Source organism: Mesoplodon mirus (assembly GCF_964341445.2).
Source record: "Mesoplodon mirus genome assembly, chromosome: 2".
Taxonomy (NCBI): Eukaryota; Metazoa; Chordata; class Mammalia; order Artiodactyla; family Ziphiidae; genus Mesoplodon; species Mesoplodon mirus.
In genome coordinates, this window is record NC_138977.1 from 124,713,470 (window position 1) to 124,728,664 (window position 15,195).

At 49.8% G+C, this 15,195-nt stretch overlaps 1 protein-coding gene across 1 annotated transcript in view; it reads left to right on the forward strand.

Annotated features, from left to right (window-relative positions):
* The window catches only part of CFAP99 (cilia and flagella associated protein 99), a 43,133-nt gene that overhangs the window by 25,025 nt on the left and 2,913 nt on the right, over positions 1-15,195 (forward strand). Inside the window, exons 12-15 of the mRNA XM_082609707.1 lie at positions 12,428-12,569; positions 12,680-12,831; positions 13,648-13,853; positions 15,004-15,166. Coding sequence (XP_082465833.1) covers positions 12,428-12,569; positions 12,680-12,831; positions 13,648-13,853; positions 15,004-15,166 — 663 coding nt within the window. The remainder of the gene's footprint in view (positions 1-12,427; positions 12,570-12,679; positions 12,832-13,647; positions 13,854-15,003; positions 15,167-15,195) is intronic.

Consider the following 15,195-nt stretch of genomic DNA (forward strand, 5'->3'; position numbering starts at 1 on the left):
TCCCTGCCCGTGTCCCTTCCAGTGGGCCTGGCAGTGGCCCAGATGAGGCGGGAGCCTGCAGGGCCCAGAGGCCCAGCCGTAGCCCCCCTCTCCTTAGACGTATGCCACTGAGGGCCGCCAGTCAGCAGATGTGCCCCAGGTTCCGGCGAATTACTTCTCCTGGCAGACGCGTCTGTATCTGCCCTTCGTGTTAGGGTTGATTTTCCTTCCTTTTTAGCTCACTTCTTAAAAATACAAAGTCAAGGGCTTCCCTGGTGGCGCAGTGGTTGAGAGTCCGCCTGCCGATGCAGGGGACACGGGTTCGTGCCCCGGCCCGGGAAGATCCCACGTGCCGCGGAGCAGCTGGGCCCGTGAGCCATGGCCGCTGAGCCTGCGCGTCCGGAGACTGTGCTCCGCAACGGGAGAGGCCACAACAGTGAGAGGCCCGCATAACACACACACACACACACACACACACACACAAAAACAAAGTCAAAACAATATGACACATAACCTCAGAGAAGTCTTACTTCTTGTAAGTCTGTAACTTACAGCCCATTTCCACCTCCACCCCAAGTCCTTATTTTCATGAATTTCTGTCTTTCCTTCCAAGCAAGTATACACACTTCTTGTTTCCCCTTTTCTTAACATAAAATGTCCCAGCCTGCTTTACCGGCAATGAATAATGCTGTGCAAGTTTTTCCTCTTTGTGGAGGTGGCTTTTCGAGGTCCACTGCTAGAGGAGGGACTGCTCCGTCAGAGCAGCTGATGTGGAGGTTCTGTCTTGTTCTTGTGGCTGTTTTTGTTGGGGGTTTTGGGGTCTTATCAGAGATGCCACATCACCTTCCCTGGGCAGGAACTTCAAGGCCCCAGCACCGGGGGAAGGGGCCCAATCCCCCTGACCCACCCACAGAGGTTACTGTACTGAATTCAGGAATTTTTGCCAGTCTCAGAGGTGAGAAATAGTATCTCAGTATAGCTCTGATTTGCATTGCATCTATGAAATGTGAATTTGAGGATGTTTTCTTATAAGAGCCACTTCTGTGTCTTTTTCTGTGAACTGTCTGTTCATGTCTTTTGTCATTTTCTTTTTTTTTCCAGTTTTATTGGGGTATCATAGACAAGTAAAATTTGTATATATTTAAGGTGTATTATATGATATTTTGATATACATATACATCATGGGATGATCACCACAATCAAGCTAATTAACACATAGTTACTCTTTTGTGCATGTGGTGAGAACACTGAGATCTACTGTCTTAGCAAATTTAAAGTGTACAAAACATCGTTAACTCTAGTCACCATGCTGTATGTTAGGTCCCTAAAGCTTATTCATCTTCTAACTAAAAGTTTTTACCTTTTGACCAACATCTCCCCATTCCCCTCACCCCCAAGCCCCTGGTAACTACCATTCTACTGTTTGTTACTATGAGTTCAACGTTTTTAGATTCCCGCAGAAGTGAGATGAGACAGTATTTGTCTTTTTGCGTCTGGCTTATTTAACCCAGCATAATGTCCTCCGGGCTCATACATGTTGCCACAAATGGCATGAGTTCCTTCTTTTTTAAGGTGGAATAATATTCCATTATGTACATGCACCACGTTTTCTTGATCCATTCATCTATCGATGGACACTTAGGTTGTTTCCGTATCTTGGCTACCATGAATAATACTGCAATGGACATAGGAATGCAGATGTCTCTTCAACATAGTGATTTCATTTCCTTCAGATGTACCTCCAGAAGTGGGATTACTGGGTCATATGGAAGTTCCTTTTTTTTTTTTTGCAGTACGCGGGCCTCTCACTGTTGTGGCCTCTCCCGTTGCGGAGCACAGGCTCTGGACGCGCAGGCTCAGCGGCCATGGCTCACGGGCCCAGCCGCTCCGCGGCATGTGGGATCTTCCCGGACCAGGGCACGAACCCGTGTCCCCTGCATCGACAGGCGGACTCTCAACCACTGCGCCACCAGGGAAGCCCGAAGTTCCATTTTTTTATGTTTTGAGGAACCTCCATACTGGTTTCCATAGTGGCTGCCCCAATTTACATTCCCAGCAACAGTGCACAGGGTCCCTTTTCTCCATATCTTTGCCAACATTTGCTATCTTTTGACTTTTTATGCTGGCCATCCTAACAGGTGTGAGGTGATAGCTCATTGTCACTCTGATTTGCATTTCCCTGATGATTAGTGATGTGGAGCATCTTTTCGTATACCTTTTGGCTGTTTGTATGTCTTCTTTGGAAAAATGTTTGTTCATGTCCTTTGCCCATTTTTAAAATCAGATTATTTTTTATTTTATTTTGCTATTGAGTTGTGTGAGTACCTTATATATTTTGGACATTAACCCCTTATTGGATATATGATTTACAAATATTTTCTCCCATTCCATAGCTTGCCTTTTTATTTTGTTGATTGTTTCCTTTGCTATGCAGAAACTTTTTCATTTGTGTAGTCCCACTTGTGTATTTTTGCTTTTGTTGCTTGTGCTTTTGGTATCAAATCAAAAGTAAATAAATAATAGCCAAGACCAAGGCCAAGAAGCTCTTTTCCTATGTTTTCTTCTAGGAGTCTTATGGTCTCAGGTCTTACATTTAAGCCTTTGATCCATTTTGAGTTGATTCTTGTGTGTGGTGTAAGATAGGGGCTCAGTTTCATTCTTTTGGGTCTGTATATCTGGCTCTTCCAACAACATTTATTGAAGAGACTATCCTTTCCCCATTGAGTTTTCTTGGTGCCTTGGTCAAAGATTAGTTGACCATGTCCTTTTTCTGTTGAGCTTTTAACCTTCATTTCCTTGACTTTATTGTAGAGTTCGTTATATATTAGGGAAAGTAACCCTTAAACTATAGTATGTTGTTACAGATATTTTGTTCCAAGTACTCATTTGGCTGTGCTTAAATGATGTATTTTTGCCATGTAAATGTTATTTTTATGTCATCAAACTTATCAGTCTTTTCTTTCATTGTATCTGGATTTTGAATAATTAGGAAGGTTTTTCCCATACCCATGTTATAGAAGAGTTCACGTGTGTTTTCTTCCAGTATTTGTGTGGTTTCTTTTTTACATCTGGATCTCTATCCACTTGAAATTTATTCTTGTACACAGTGTGAGATCTGGATCCACTTTTATCGTTTTCGGATGGCCAGCCAGTTGAGTCTTCCAATCCATGAATGCGCTATGTCTCTCCATTTATTTAAACCTTTTATTTCCTTCATCTGGTTATTTAGGTTTCTGTATGTGAGTCCTATACAAGTTTTGTTAGATTTGCACCTAAGTATTTCTTTTATTATTTTCGAGTGGTTGTAAATGGTGCTGTATTTTTAATTTTGGTGGCCATGTGTTCAATCCTAGTATGTAAAAATGGCAATTGGTTTTGTGTGTTTTTCTTGTGTCCTGTGACCTTGCTGAACTCCCTTATTAGTTTTCTAGGACAAACAAGGCATTTTGTTGTAGATTCCTTGGGGTTTTCTCCGTAGACAATCATGTAATCTATAAATAAGAACAGTTTTATCCTTCCTTTCTGATCTGCCTCTTTATTTCCTCTTCTGCCTATTGCACTGGCTAGAACATTTGTGCCTAGTTCACCATCTTGGCAGAAATCAGCCTTTCACCATTAAGTGTAATGTTAGATGTAGGTTTTTCTGTAGATGTGCTCTTTATTAAGTTGATGAAGTTCCCCCCATTCCTATTATTCTGAAAGTTTTTATCAGGAAATTCTGCCAAATGCTTCTCTGTATCAGCTGATACGGTCATGTGATTTTTCTTCTTTAGCCTATTAATATGGTGGATTACACTGACTGAATTTCACATACTGAATCAGCTTTGCATCCCTAGAATAAACCCTACTTGCTTATGGTGTATAATTCTTTTTATATATGTTGAATTCTATTTGCTACTCTTTTGATTTTGTTAAAGTTGTTCTTGCATATAGTTTCATAAGGGGTGTTAGGCTGTAGTTTTCTTTTTTGTAATGTCTTTTGTCTGGTTTTGGTATCAGGTAATTCTAGCTTCATAAAATGAATTTGGAAACATTTCCTCCTCTTATTTTCTAGGAAAGATTGTGTAGAATTGGTATTAATTCTTTGAACATTCGGTAGGATTCTCTAGTGAAATCATCTAGGCTTGGAGGTTTCTTTTTTGACTTTTCTAAATTAGAAATTCAGCTTCCTTACAAGTTACAGCGTTATTCAAATGATCTGTTTCATATTGGGTAAGTTGTAGTAGTTTGTGTTTTTTGAGGAATTGGTCCATTTCACTAAGTTTCCAAATTCATGTATGTAGAGTTGTTTGTAATATTCTATTACCATCCTTTTTATTTTTTAATTTTTTAAATTAATTAATTAATTTTTAATTTATTTTTATCTGCGTTGGGTTTTCGTTGCTGCACGTGGGCTTTCTCTAGTTGTGACGAGCAGGGGCTACTCTTCATTGCGGTGCACGGGCTTCTCATTGTGGAGGCTTCTCTTGTTGCGGATCACGGGCTCTAGGCGCGCAGGCTTCAGTAGTTGTGGCTCGCGGGCTTAGTTGCAACACAGAATGTGGGATCTTCCCGGACCAGGGCTCGAACCCGTGTATCCTGCATTGGCAGGTGGATTCTTAACCACTGCGCCACCAGGGAAGCCCTACCATCCTTTTTTATGTCTGTAGGGTCTGAAGTGTTTCATTCTCGAATACTGGTGATTTATGTTTTTTCATTTTTTTCTATTAGAATTGCTAGAGATTTGTCAATTTCATTGATCTTTTCAAAAAACCACCTTCTTGTTTCATTGATTCTTCTCTACTGTTTCTCAATGTTATTGGTTTCTGCTCTTTATTATTTCCTTCCTTCTGCTTGCTTTGAGTTTATTTTGTTCTTCTTTTTCTAGGTTCTTGAGATGGGATTTAGATTACTGACATGAGACTTTTCTGCTTTTCTATTGTAAGCACTCAGTGTTACACATTTCCCTTTATTTGTTGCTTTATCTGTGTCCACAAATTTTGATATGTTGTATTTCATTTTCATGCAGTTCAATGTACTTTTTCATTTCACTTGAGATTTTCTCTTTTACCCATGGATTCTTTAGAAGTATGTTGTTTAGTTTCCAAGCATTTGGAGATTTTCCTATTACCTTTGATCATTGATTTCTAGTTGATTCCAATGTGGTTGTTGAACATACTCTGCTCTATTTATTTTAAATTTTTTGAGATTTTTTCGTAATTGCTTGTTGCATTTTTATGAGGGCTTCTTTAAAAATCATTGTCAAATCTAACATCTGTGATCTCAGTGCTAAGATCAGAGCTCAGTGCTCTACTGATTGTGTCTTCTTTCAGTTGGAGATCATCCTGGCTTTCGGTATGGTGAGTGATTTTCTATTGAAACCCGGACATTCTGGGTATTATGTTACAGGACTCTGGATCTTATTTAATTAAACCTTCTGTCTGAGCAGCCTCTCTCTGACGCCGCTCTGGCAGGGGAAGGGGGGCACCGCCACATTACTGCCAGGTGGGCTTAGCAACCCACTGTCCCCACGTGGCCTCTGTTGACCCCTGAGAGGGGGCCCCTGATGATTTGTGGGTAAGGGCTCCAGCTAGACCTCCAGCTAGACCTCTCCCCTGACTGGGAGAGGGAGGAGTACCTTATAACTGCCCCCCACGTGGCCTCCACTGTCACATGGCAAGCATGGAGGTGAAAGTCCTCACTCTGCACTAAGCCTCCTCTGACACCACCTTAGTGGGGATGGGGAGGGACCCTTGTTCCCACGGGTGGGGGTGGACACCAGGTTGCCATGAACTCTCCTCTGACACCACTGACACTCGGGGGCAGGTCCCAGCTCAGGCTCCTCTGTGCCACCTCCCCATGATCTGGGTAGGGCAGAAGTCTTGCGCTCACTCAACCTTTGCTCAGGTTTTGCCTGTGATGTCTGGTTGGAGCACAGGTTGTGTCACACAGTTTTCTGTGTCTGTAGGTGGCTCCTTTCCTGGTCCCTTGGCAGGCTTTGGTTGGGCTTTTTTATCTGCACCTATGGCATTTCTGGGTCCTCCAGCACCCAGCCTGGGACACATGAGGTAAAAGAAGACCCAGGGACCCCCCCCACCACTGTGCCATTCTTCAAGTCCCATGGTCCCAGCCAGTCTGCCTTCTTCCCTCCACCTTTCATAGCCTTCTTCTGTGTGTTTAGTAATTTATATTCAGTGGTTTTAGTTGTGCCTAGTGGGAGGAATAGGGAAAAGCACCCCTACTCCATCTTCCCAGAAGTGGAAGTCCCAGGTGTCGATTCTGATAAAGGCTTTTGCAGCATCTGTGGAGATAATCATATTATTTTTCTCCTTAACTCTATTAATATGGTGAATTATATTAATGATTTCTTTTTTTAAACATCTTTATTGGAGTATAATTGCTTTACAATGGTGTGTCAGTTTCTGCTGTATCACAAAGTGAATCAGCTATATATATATATATATATATATATATATATATATATATATCCCCATATCCCCTCCCTTTTGCGTCTCCCTCCCACCCTCCCTATCCCACCCCTCTATGTGGTCACAAAGCACGGAGCTGATCTCCCTGTGCTATGCGGCTGCTTCCCACTAGCTATCTATTTTACATTTGATAGTGTATATATGTCCATGCCACTCTCTCACTTCGTCCCAGTTTACCCTTCCCCCTCCCCGTGTCAAGTCCATTCTCTACGTCTGTGTCTTTATTCCTGTCCTGCCCCTAGGTTCTTCAGAACCATTTTTTTTTTTTTAGATTCCATATGTATGTGTTAGCATACTGTATTTGTTTTTCTCTTTCTGACTTACTTCACTCTGTATGAAAGACTCTAGGTCCATCCACCTCACTACAAATAACACAATTTTGTTTCTTTTTATGGCTGCATAACATTCCTATTAATGATTTCTTAATCTCGACCCATCCTTGCCTTCCTGCGACGAATCCTGTGTGGCTTCCCTGGAATTTGAAAGTCCTTGGACTCACATGGAAAAGTCCAGAGGCAGGAGGCAGTCCGTGGAGACCAAAGGTGGGCTGTAGTAGAGCAACCATGCACTTCCCTTGACCAGAGACCCTGAGAGGATCCTGGAAGAAGCCACCCGGAGTCACCTTAAGAGGTCCACCTGGAGGGGCAAAGACCCCATCAGAGGGGTGGGTGCTGGAGGCCAGGGCTTGGACTAGAAGCTGCGGCCTGACAAGCGGGCTTGCTGGGCAGAGGGACTGTGTTCAGGTGACCTGCCTGAGGTGCAGAAGCAGCAGCTCCGCCAGGGAGGAGAGCTGCTGGGAGGGAGGGAGGGAGGGAGGGAGGAGAGCTGCTGGAAGGAAGGGAGGGCCCTCCCGCAGGCTTTGCCCCGGGGGCGGGAAAGGCGTTTGGAGCCGCTACCTTCTACTCCTTAGGGCTCTCTCAGTATTCCTGGCATGGGGCTGTTCTTGTGACAGCAAGGACAGAACAGCCTGCCCCTACAGCCCCTCCCCTCATCGGCCTGTCCTGACGCCAGGTCAGCAGGAGGGGCTCCAGCCCGCACAGGCCAGCACCCCCTCCCATAGCTCGATAGCGGCTTGGTGAGGTCCAGCTCTGTCCCTCCCAACCCCGGGGGTCTCGTGAGCCAGAGGCCTCCAGCCAGAAGCACAGGAGTCAGTGGGCCTCCAGGGAACAGCATGGGAGAGGGCACCCTGTGAGGGCTGGCGGCCCAGCCATGACTGGGTGCTCCACCCAGGCGCCCTCGGCCTCGCTTCATAGTTAGGGCAGCTCCCCGAGCCCCGAGCCGTGTTCCCCAAAGCCCGGCCGACTCTGGCTGGACCATCCTGCACAGGTCCAGAGGCTTCTCTCCCTGACCTGGAACGTCCAGGTACACGCATGTAGATGAGTGTGTTTTATGAACAAAGTAACCTGAGTAGACGGCACTAAACATTTGAAGACAAAAGGAATTGTATTGTTTTCGTGTGCCATTCATGCTGGACTGGTGACTTCTACAGCCTCCGCGTCTTTTTTTTTTTTTTTTTAGGTTTAATTTATTTAGCTGTGCCAGGTCTTCCTTGGGGCATGCAGGATCCTATGTTGCAGTGGCGTGCATGTGGGATCTAGTTCCCAAACCAGGGATTGAACCCGGGCCCCCTGCTTTGGGAGCCTGGAGTCTTAGCCACTGGACCACCAGGGAAGTCCCCAGCCTCCGTGTCTTAATGGGACTTTGTCTCCACCGGAGGTTCCGTTGCCACAGCCTGGCCCACAGAGGGAACCCCTTCCTCACCTCTGTGCTCTCAGCATCCCTCTAGAGGCTGGAGGCATCCTTTCTTTTGAGAGGTAGGATGTTTTGGGCCCACCTGAATTTTCTCTTCTTGAGACATAGATTCAGTTATTCCCCCCGAGGCCCTGGCCCTCAGCACAGAACCCAGTGTTGATTTCCATAGCTGGGGGCTGCGTGGGGGGAGCTTTATTGGTTTTTCCGTGGTGACCAGTATTAAGGTGCTCTAGCAACAGGGCTGAAAAGGATATATTTGTAAAGTCATGAGTGTAGCTCTGACATTGTTTCATCATAAACAATTTGAATATATTTTCTTCACTTAATTTTATCTCCCTTTTTTATTTATTTTTTTGGCTGTGCTGCATGGCTTGCTGGATCTCAGTTCCTCAACCAGGGATTGAACCTGGGCCCTCAGCCATGAAAGCTCCAAGTCCTAACCACTGGAACCCCAGGGAAGTCCCAATTTTATGCCCCTTTTAAAATAATTTGATGAACCATAGAAATTAGTAGCTATATTGGGAAAAAAATGGATAAAGTTCACATAATTCTTGCTTTTTTTTTTTTTTTTTTTTTCCTTTTTGCGGTACGCGGGCCTCTCACTGTTGTGGCCTCTCCCGTTGCAGAGCACAGGCTCCGGATGCGCAGGCTCAGCGGCCATGGCTCACGGGCCCAGCCGCTCCGCGGCATGTGGGATCTTCCCAGACCAGGGCACAAACCCGTGTCCCCTGCATCGACAGGCGGACTCTCAACCACTGTGCCACCAGGGAAGCCCAATTTTTCTTTTTTATTTAATCCATCATCACAGTGAAGTTAATCCGGAGTAGCAGTACCAATATTAGCACAAAATCCACTGGGTGAATAACATTTCACCCTCTGGTTGTCATGGGTGACCATTCTTAGAGTATATTTTACCGAAGTATTCAATGGATTTAGTTTGCAGGCCCTTGGAGCATTTTTCTATTTGGCTTTGTTACATCAGTGCTGTCTGGTGTGTTCTGTGTTCACTTGACTTTAAAGGTGTCACCGTGCTGGTAGCTGAAAGCCCTTGCTTGGGGCGAGGTCAGCCAGCAGCCCTCGTTCGGGTGGTGTTAGTTGCGGGAGGGGTGGAGAGACGTGTGGAAAACCCAGCTGGGCTTCCAACGTAGGGCCCAAGGATGCATTAGGCCAGCCTGGCCCCTGAGTGGACTCTGGGCCGGACCACGGGTCCGAGGTTTATGTCAAAGCAGATAGAGCCAAGAGTCAGCCCAGGACTCCAGCCAGCCAGCTGCCCTGCGAGCCGCTCACCACCCTGGGGGCCCTGCCCTGCTGCAGGCCTCTCCAGGGGACCACACCCCTAGCTCGCCAACACCTCTGCCTGCCCACAGATTCGGCTCTGTCACCTCCTTTCAATCTCTGAGTGCTCCGTCCTCCTCTCCGCCAAATCCTGATGCTGTGCTGACACTGATGCCATGCCTGATGGGGACGCCGTGCGGGCGTGACGGGAGGTGGCACCGCCGTCCCCACTCACCAGCAGACACACTGGAGCCAGGGACAGGGTGATTTGCCCGAGGTCACACGGGCCTGCGCCGTCTCCTGGGCTCCGCGGAATTCGCTCTGAGCCAGGAGATGTCGCCCCCCTTCCTCACTCCCAGGACCAGGCTGCCAGCTGTCTCTGTGCCTCCCCAACCAGCCGGGGGTCCGGGGACTCGGCTCAGCTGCCTCTCCTCCGAGCCCAGGTGTCTTTCCTTGCACGTAGTTTACTTACTTGGGGTACGACTCCTCCACGTTTTGGTAGCCTACTTTTTCTCACCTCATATTTCCACACAAGCATTTCTCGAACTTATTACAACGTTTTCGAAAGTACTTTTTAAAATAAACGTTTTACTTTGGGACTTTTTTTAAGCAGTGACAGAAAAGTTGCAACTAGTACGGAGGGTTCCCCTGTTGTCACCCAGCCTCCCCTGCGGGTCACATCTTACATCAGCACGTGCCTATGGGGTTTCTTGCACTGTCACAACAAAGCATGGAAAACTGGAGGGCTTTAGCTGCCATCCTGGAGGCCGGAAGTCCTAGATCAAGGTGTTGGGTGGGCTGTGCTTGCTCTAAGCCTCTTCCGGCTCCTGGTGTCCCCAGGAATTCCTTGGTCTGTGGCAGCCTCACCCTATCTCTGTCTCCACCTTCACATGGCCGTCTTCTCCATGTTTCTCTGGGTCTTCTCCTCTTCTTATATTGACACTTGTCATTGGATTTAGGACCCACCCTAAATCCAGGATGGTTTCATCCCAAGATCCTTAACTCATTACTTATTGGATCCTTAACTAGTTGGAAATAAGATCACATTCTGAGGTTCCAGGTGGACATGAATTCTGGGGGTCACCAACCCACTACACCAGGGTATATTTGTCACAATCAAGAAGCCAATATAGGCACGTAACTTAACTAAACTCAACACTCTATTTCAATTTCAGCATTTTTTTTTTCCTACTTATGTCCTTTCTCTGTCCAAGATCCCATCCAAGGATGTCCCAGACTCGTCTTGGCCATGACATTGTCTCAGGCTCTCCTTGTCCTTGGCGCCCTTGGCAGTGGTGAGGCATGCTCGTCATGTATCCTGTAGAACATCTGTCTGTTGAGATGCTCAGACTGGGTGTAGGAGGAAGACCACAGGGGCCATGTGCCTTTTCATCCCATCCCTTCAGGGGTGCCCCCCGTCAGCAGACTTATCACTGAGGATGTTGGACTTGATCACCTGGCTTCTCACCGCGGTCATTCCCCCTTTCCACGTTGCGCTCCTTGGAAGGGGTCTCTAAGCGGGGCCCACGCTCAAGGAGGTGGGTAGGTTATGTGGATTCTTCAGCACAGAAGACTTGTCTCTTCTCCCCCATTTACTCACTTATATATCTATATATATCAGTCCATTCATTTATATCAATGTGGACTCATGCATATTTATTTTATACTTTGTGTTATAATCCAATACAAAGTGATTTGTTTTGTTGCCAGCTTTGGCCACTGGGACCCCTTTCAGGCTGGCTCCTGTGTCCCTTCGACCTGCCCCCATGCCTCCCACCATCCTTTTGTTTTTTGAGCACTTCCTTACTTTACGGTGCCATAAAATGCTCCAGGCTCATCTTGTATCTTCCCTGCCCCAGCCCTCAAATGGCCATTTCTCTAAGAACCGGGGTTCCTTTTCTTAGAAACTGGAATGAACTTGCACAGAAAGGGATGGTCAAAAGCCATTTTTATATGTGCTAGCAAAGTGCTTTAAGAAAGGCTTCCTTCCTGCCCGGCGTGCCTGGCATCCACGCTGCCACACATGGACCCTGCACGTACCATGCAGTCGGAGATGAGCCCCCAGCTGCCAAGACCTCCAGGACTGGGAGTCCAGGGGCTCCCTGGCAGCGCTGGGCAGTGACAGGAGGTATACATCCCACCCTGTCCTTTGTAGTATCTTGAAGACTGAAAATAATATTCTGAATTGTTCACAATAGCTCCACCCTGGAAACAACCTGAATGTCTGTCAATGGTAGAATGTATCAAAGAGTTGCTATATATTCCCCGAAACAGCCACGAGAATAAGTCAACTGCAATCCTGGTGAAAACGTGGATGAGGATAGTACCCCAAGATACTGAGCAGAAGAGGGAAGCCACAGCCAGGACACGGGGCGAGTCCTGTTTGTGCGCGGTTCAAAGTGGCAACACTACGCCCCACGGTTTAGAGCCGCACATTTCTCAGGCTCCTCCAGAAAGAAGAGTGTGGGGTGACCGTCAGGACATGCCTGGGGGCGCATGTGGTGGGGAGCCTGGGGCTTCCCGGGGGCTGGCGTGTCCTATGCACAGGCTTGGGCAGAATCTGGACAGCCAGCTCCACGTGGCTGCAAAGCAAGCAGTGCCCTGCTCTCTTAAATGGAGTCAGCAGTGGGTGGGCTTCAGGGCAAACCCAGTGGCTCTGACTTGGTTTCCCCAGGACTCTGTTGGCTGCACTCCTCAGCTTATTGTCAGATCTGGGGCGGGGTGGCTGCATAGTTCTGGGCTCACACCCCCAGGACCACAGTGGAGGAAGGGAGGACGCGAGGCAGGACTTCCCCAGCAGGCCCACCTCCAGACGCTGATGAGCTTAGACCCAGGTTCCAGGGTGATTCAGGGTCAGGGACTGGGTCTGCTGTCCAGACCTCAGGCTGCTCCCGGGGCTGGGTAGGCCCAGGGTCGCAGGCAGCGGCTCTGACTGTGGCCGGCGGGTTGTCCAGACAGCTGAGCTGATGCAGCAGTGTGCCGAGAGACGCCTCCAAGAGGAAAGGTCCATGAAGGAGCTGGTGGAGCAGGTGATGGAGACGCAGAAGAACGTCAAGGTGGCGCAGACAAAGCTCCTGAAGGGCCGACAGCAGATGGGTACAGCGGGGTGGGGGGTGCTCGGTACCCTCCCAGGGGAGCTACCTGTGCCCAGTGGTACTGGCCCTGCTGCTCTCTGACCCCTTCAGCACCTCCCGCTTGGCCCTTAGTTCAGGAGGTGATAGAGGAGAGCCGGGAGCTGCTACAGCGCAGTGCAGAGGCGGCCAAGGAGGAGCAGAGGCAGCGCTGTGAGCTCATCTCCCAGTTGCGAGCCCTGGAGACTCAGCCCACGCGCAAGGGCAAGCTGGTGGACCTGACCCAGGTGAGGACGTGGCCCCCGGAGCCCATGCCCATGTGACGACCTCAGGGAGCTTCCCCAGGTCTTACTGGGCCTGGCATTGCCATGAAGGATGTGTCCAGAATTCCCACCAAGGCCAAAGCCAGTCTGGACCCAGGCCGAGATCCACCTATCCGCTCATGCCCAGCTCCCCCGTGCCCGCCATGCTGGAGGCCTGGGTCTGGTCCAGATGCTCAGTCCTGCCAGGGAGGCCTCCATCACCCCTGGGGGTGAGCAAGGTAGGCTTCGTGGAGCTGCGCGTTGAGGGAGCTCCCGGAACTCACTAGGCCTGGGTGGAAAAGGCAGTGTAGGGAGAGCGCAGGTGCACGAAGGCCCAATGCTGGGCAAGCAGGAGCCTAAGAGAAAGGCAGCAGCGCCTGGAAGCCTGTGTGAGAAACACCACGAGAGGCCAGGCTGGCACGTGGTGACGTGGGGGCAGGCCTGGTCCTGGGGGATGGGCAGAGTCCAAAGGGCTCTCTACCCAGGCCCCCAGGTCCTGGCTGGGGAGACAGTGCTGAGCTCCATTTGGGCCCTGCCACAGTGGAGGGGCCTGCAGGGCACCCAGCTGAGATGTCCCCACAGAGGTCGAGGGCTGCAGAGCAGGCCCAGGCTGGAGAAGCCGGATGGTGGACACGTCACACAGGCACCACTGAGTAGACAGGAGGAGGTCTCCTGGGCACCAGGCCAGGCCTATGGCACTCAGGAGGGCCGCTGGTACTGGTGCCAGCGCCCTGGAGACGGCCAGGCAGGCTGGGCCTGGGCCTGGTTCCCAGCCTGGGGCCTTCCCTGCCCACCCTGCAGATTCCTGGCTATGGCCTGGAAGGGGAGATGTCGGTCGTGGAGCTGCGGGAGCGGCTGGCCCTGCTCAAGGAGACCCAGAGGTGCAAGGAGGAGGAGAAGCGAGACCAGATCATCCAGGGCAAGCGTGCCAAGAGCCAGGCGCTGCAGAACACGGTGGAGCAGATCTCGCTGTGCCGCGCGGCCATGGGGAGGTCTGCAGCCTTGAGGTTAGTGTCAGTGGCCCGGGGCGGATGCCTTGGGTGGGCAAGGAGCAGGGAGCCTGCTTTTGCACCCTCCTGGGTGGCTTCTCCTTGCAGCAACCCACCACCCTCCCGCCCAGGCAGTTCCCTTGCAATCACTTGCCCCCAACTATTTTCTTAAAAAAAAAATTTATTTATTTATTTATTTATTTACTTCTGGCTGCGTTGGGTCTTCGTCGCTGCACGCGGGCTTTCTCTAGTTGCGGAGAGCAGGGGCTACTCCTCACTGTGGTGCGGGAGCTTCTCTTGTTGTGGAGCACAGGCTCTAGGCGCGCGGGCTTCAGTAGTTGTGGCTCGCGGGCTCTAGAGTGCAGGCTCAGTAGTTGTGGCGCACAGGCTTAGTTGCTCCGTGGCATGTGGGATCTTCCCGGACCAGGGCTCGAACCCCTGTGCCCTACATTGGCAGGCAGATTCTTAACCACTGCGCCACCAGGGAAGTCCCTTTTTTTTTTCCTTTTTAAACCAGGACTTAGTTGGGGTTCACACATCGAATTTGGTTGTTAAACATCTCTCCTCTCTTTTAATGGAAAGCACGTGGACACACGCACCCCTCTTTGTTAGAAACACTGTGGTGACTTTTCCGGCCCCTTCTGGCCAAGTATGGAAGAGATCTGCAAAGATAGCAGAATATTAGCCGTGGCTATCTCTAGGCAAGAGTGGCAAGGGGAGGGCAAGATGAAAGGGCGTTCTCTTTTTTTATCCCCAATACCAAGATAGTTAATACCTCTGGAATACTTTTTTTTTTTTTTTTTTTTTTTTTTTGGTACGCGGGCCTCTCACTGTTGTGGCCTCTCCCGTTGCGGAGCACAGGCTCCGGACGCACAGGCTCAGCGGCCAAGGCTCACGGGCCCAGCTGCTCCGCGGCATGTGGGATCCTCCCGGACCGGGTCACGAACCCGTGTCCCCTGCATCAGCAGGCGGACTCTCAACCACTGCGCCACCAGGGAAGCCCTCTATGGAATACTTTTTAAACTGTGAAATACAAGGAGCAAAAAGGAAGAGGCGCTGGGGGGAACCCCGCCCCGAGCGGTCCTCGGGGGGCCTCTCCCCCTGCACCTAAATCCCTGGAGTCAACCCGCGGTGGGGTTCTCCTAAGCCAGCCCCGCCGCCCGCCCAGGTGGGAGGAAAAGAAGGCGCAGTCGGCGGCCGCGGGAGCGCCCTCCCAGGACGAGCGGGTGCTGGAGCTGCAGCGCAGGATCCGGGAGAAGGCGGCCGAGCGCCGCGGGCAGGAGGCACTGCTGCACGTGCCAGCGCCGCGGGCAGCTCGCCCCAAGCAGCAGGTGAGCCCCGGGGGCGGGCGCGAGGGTGC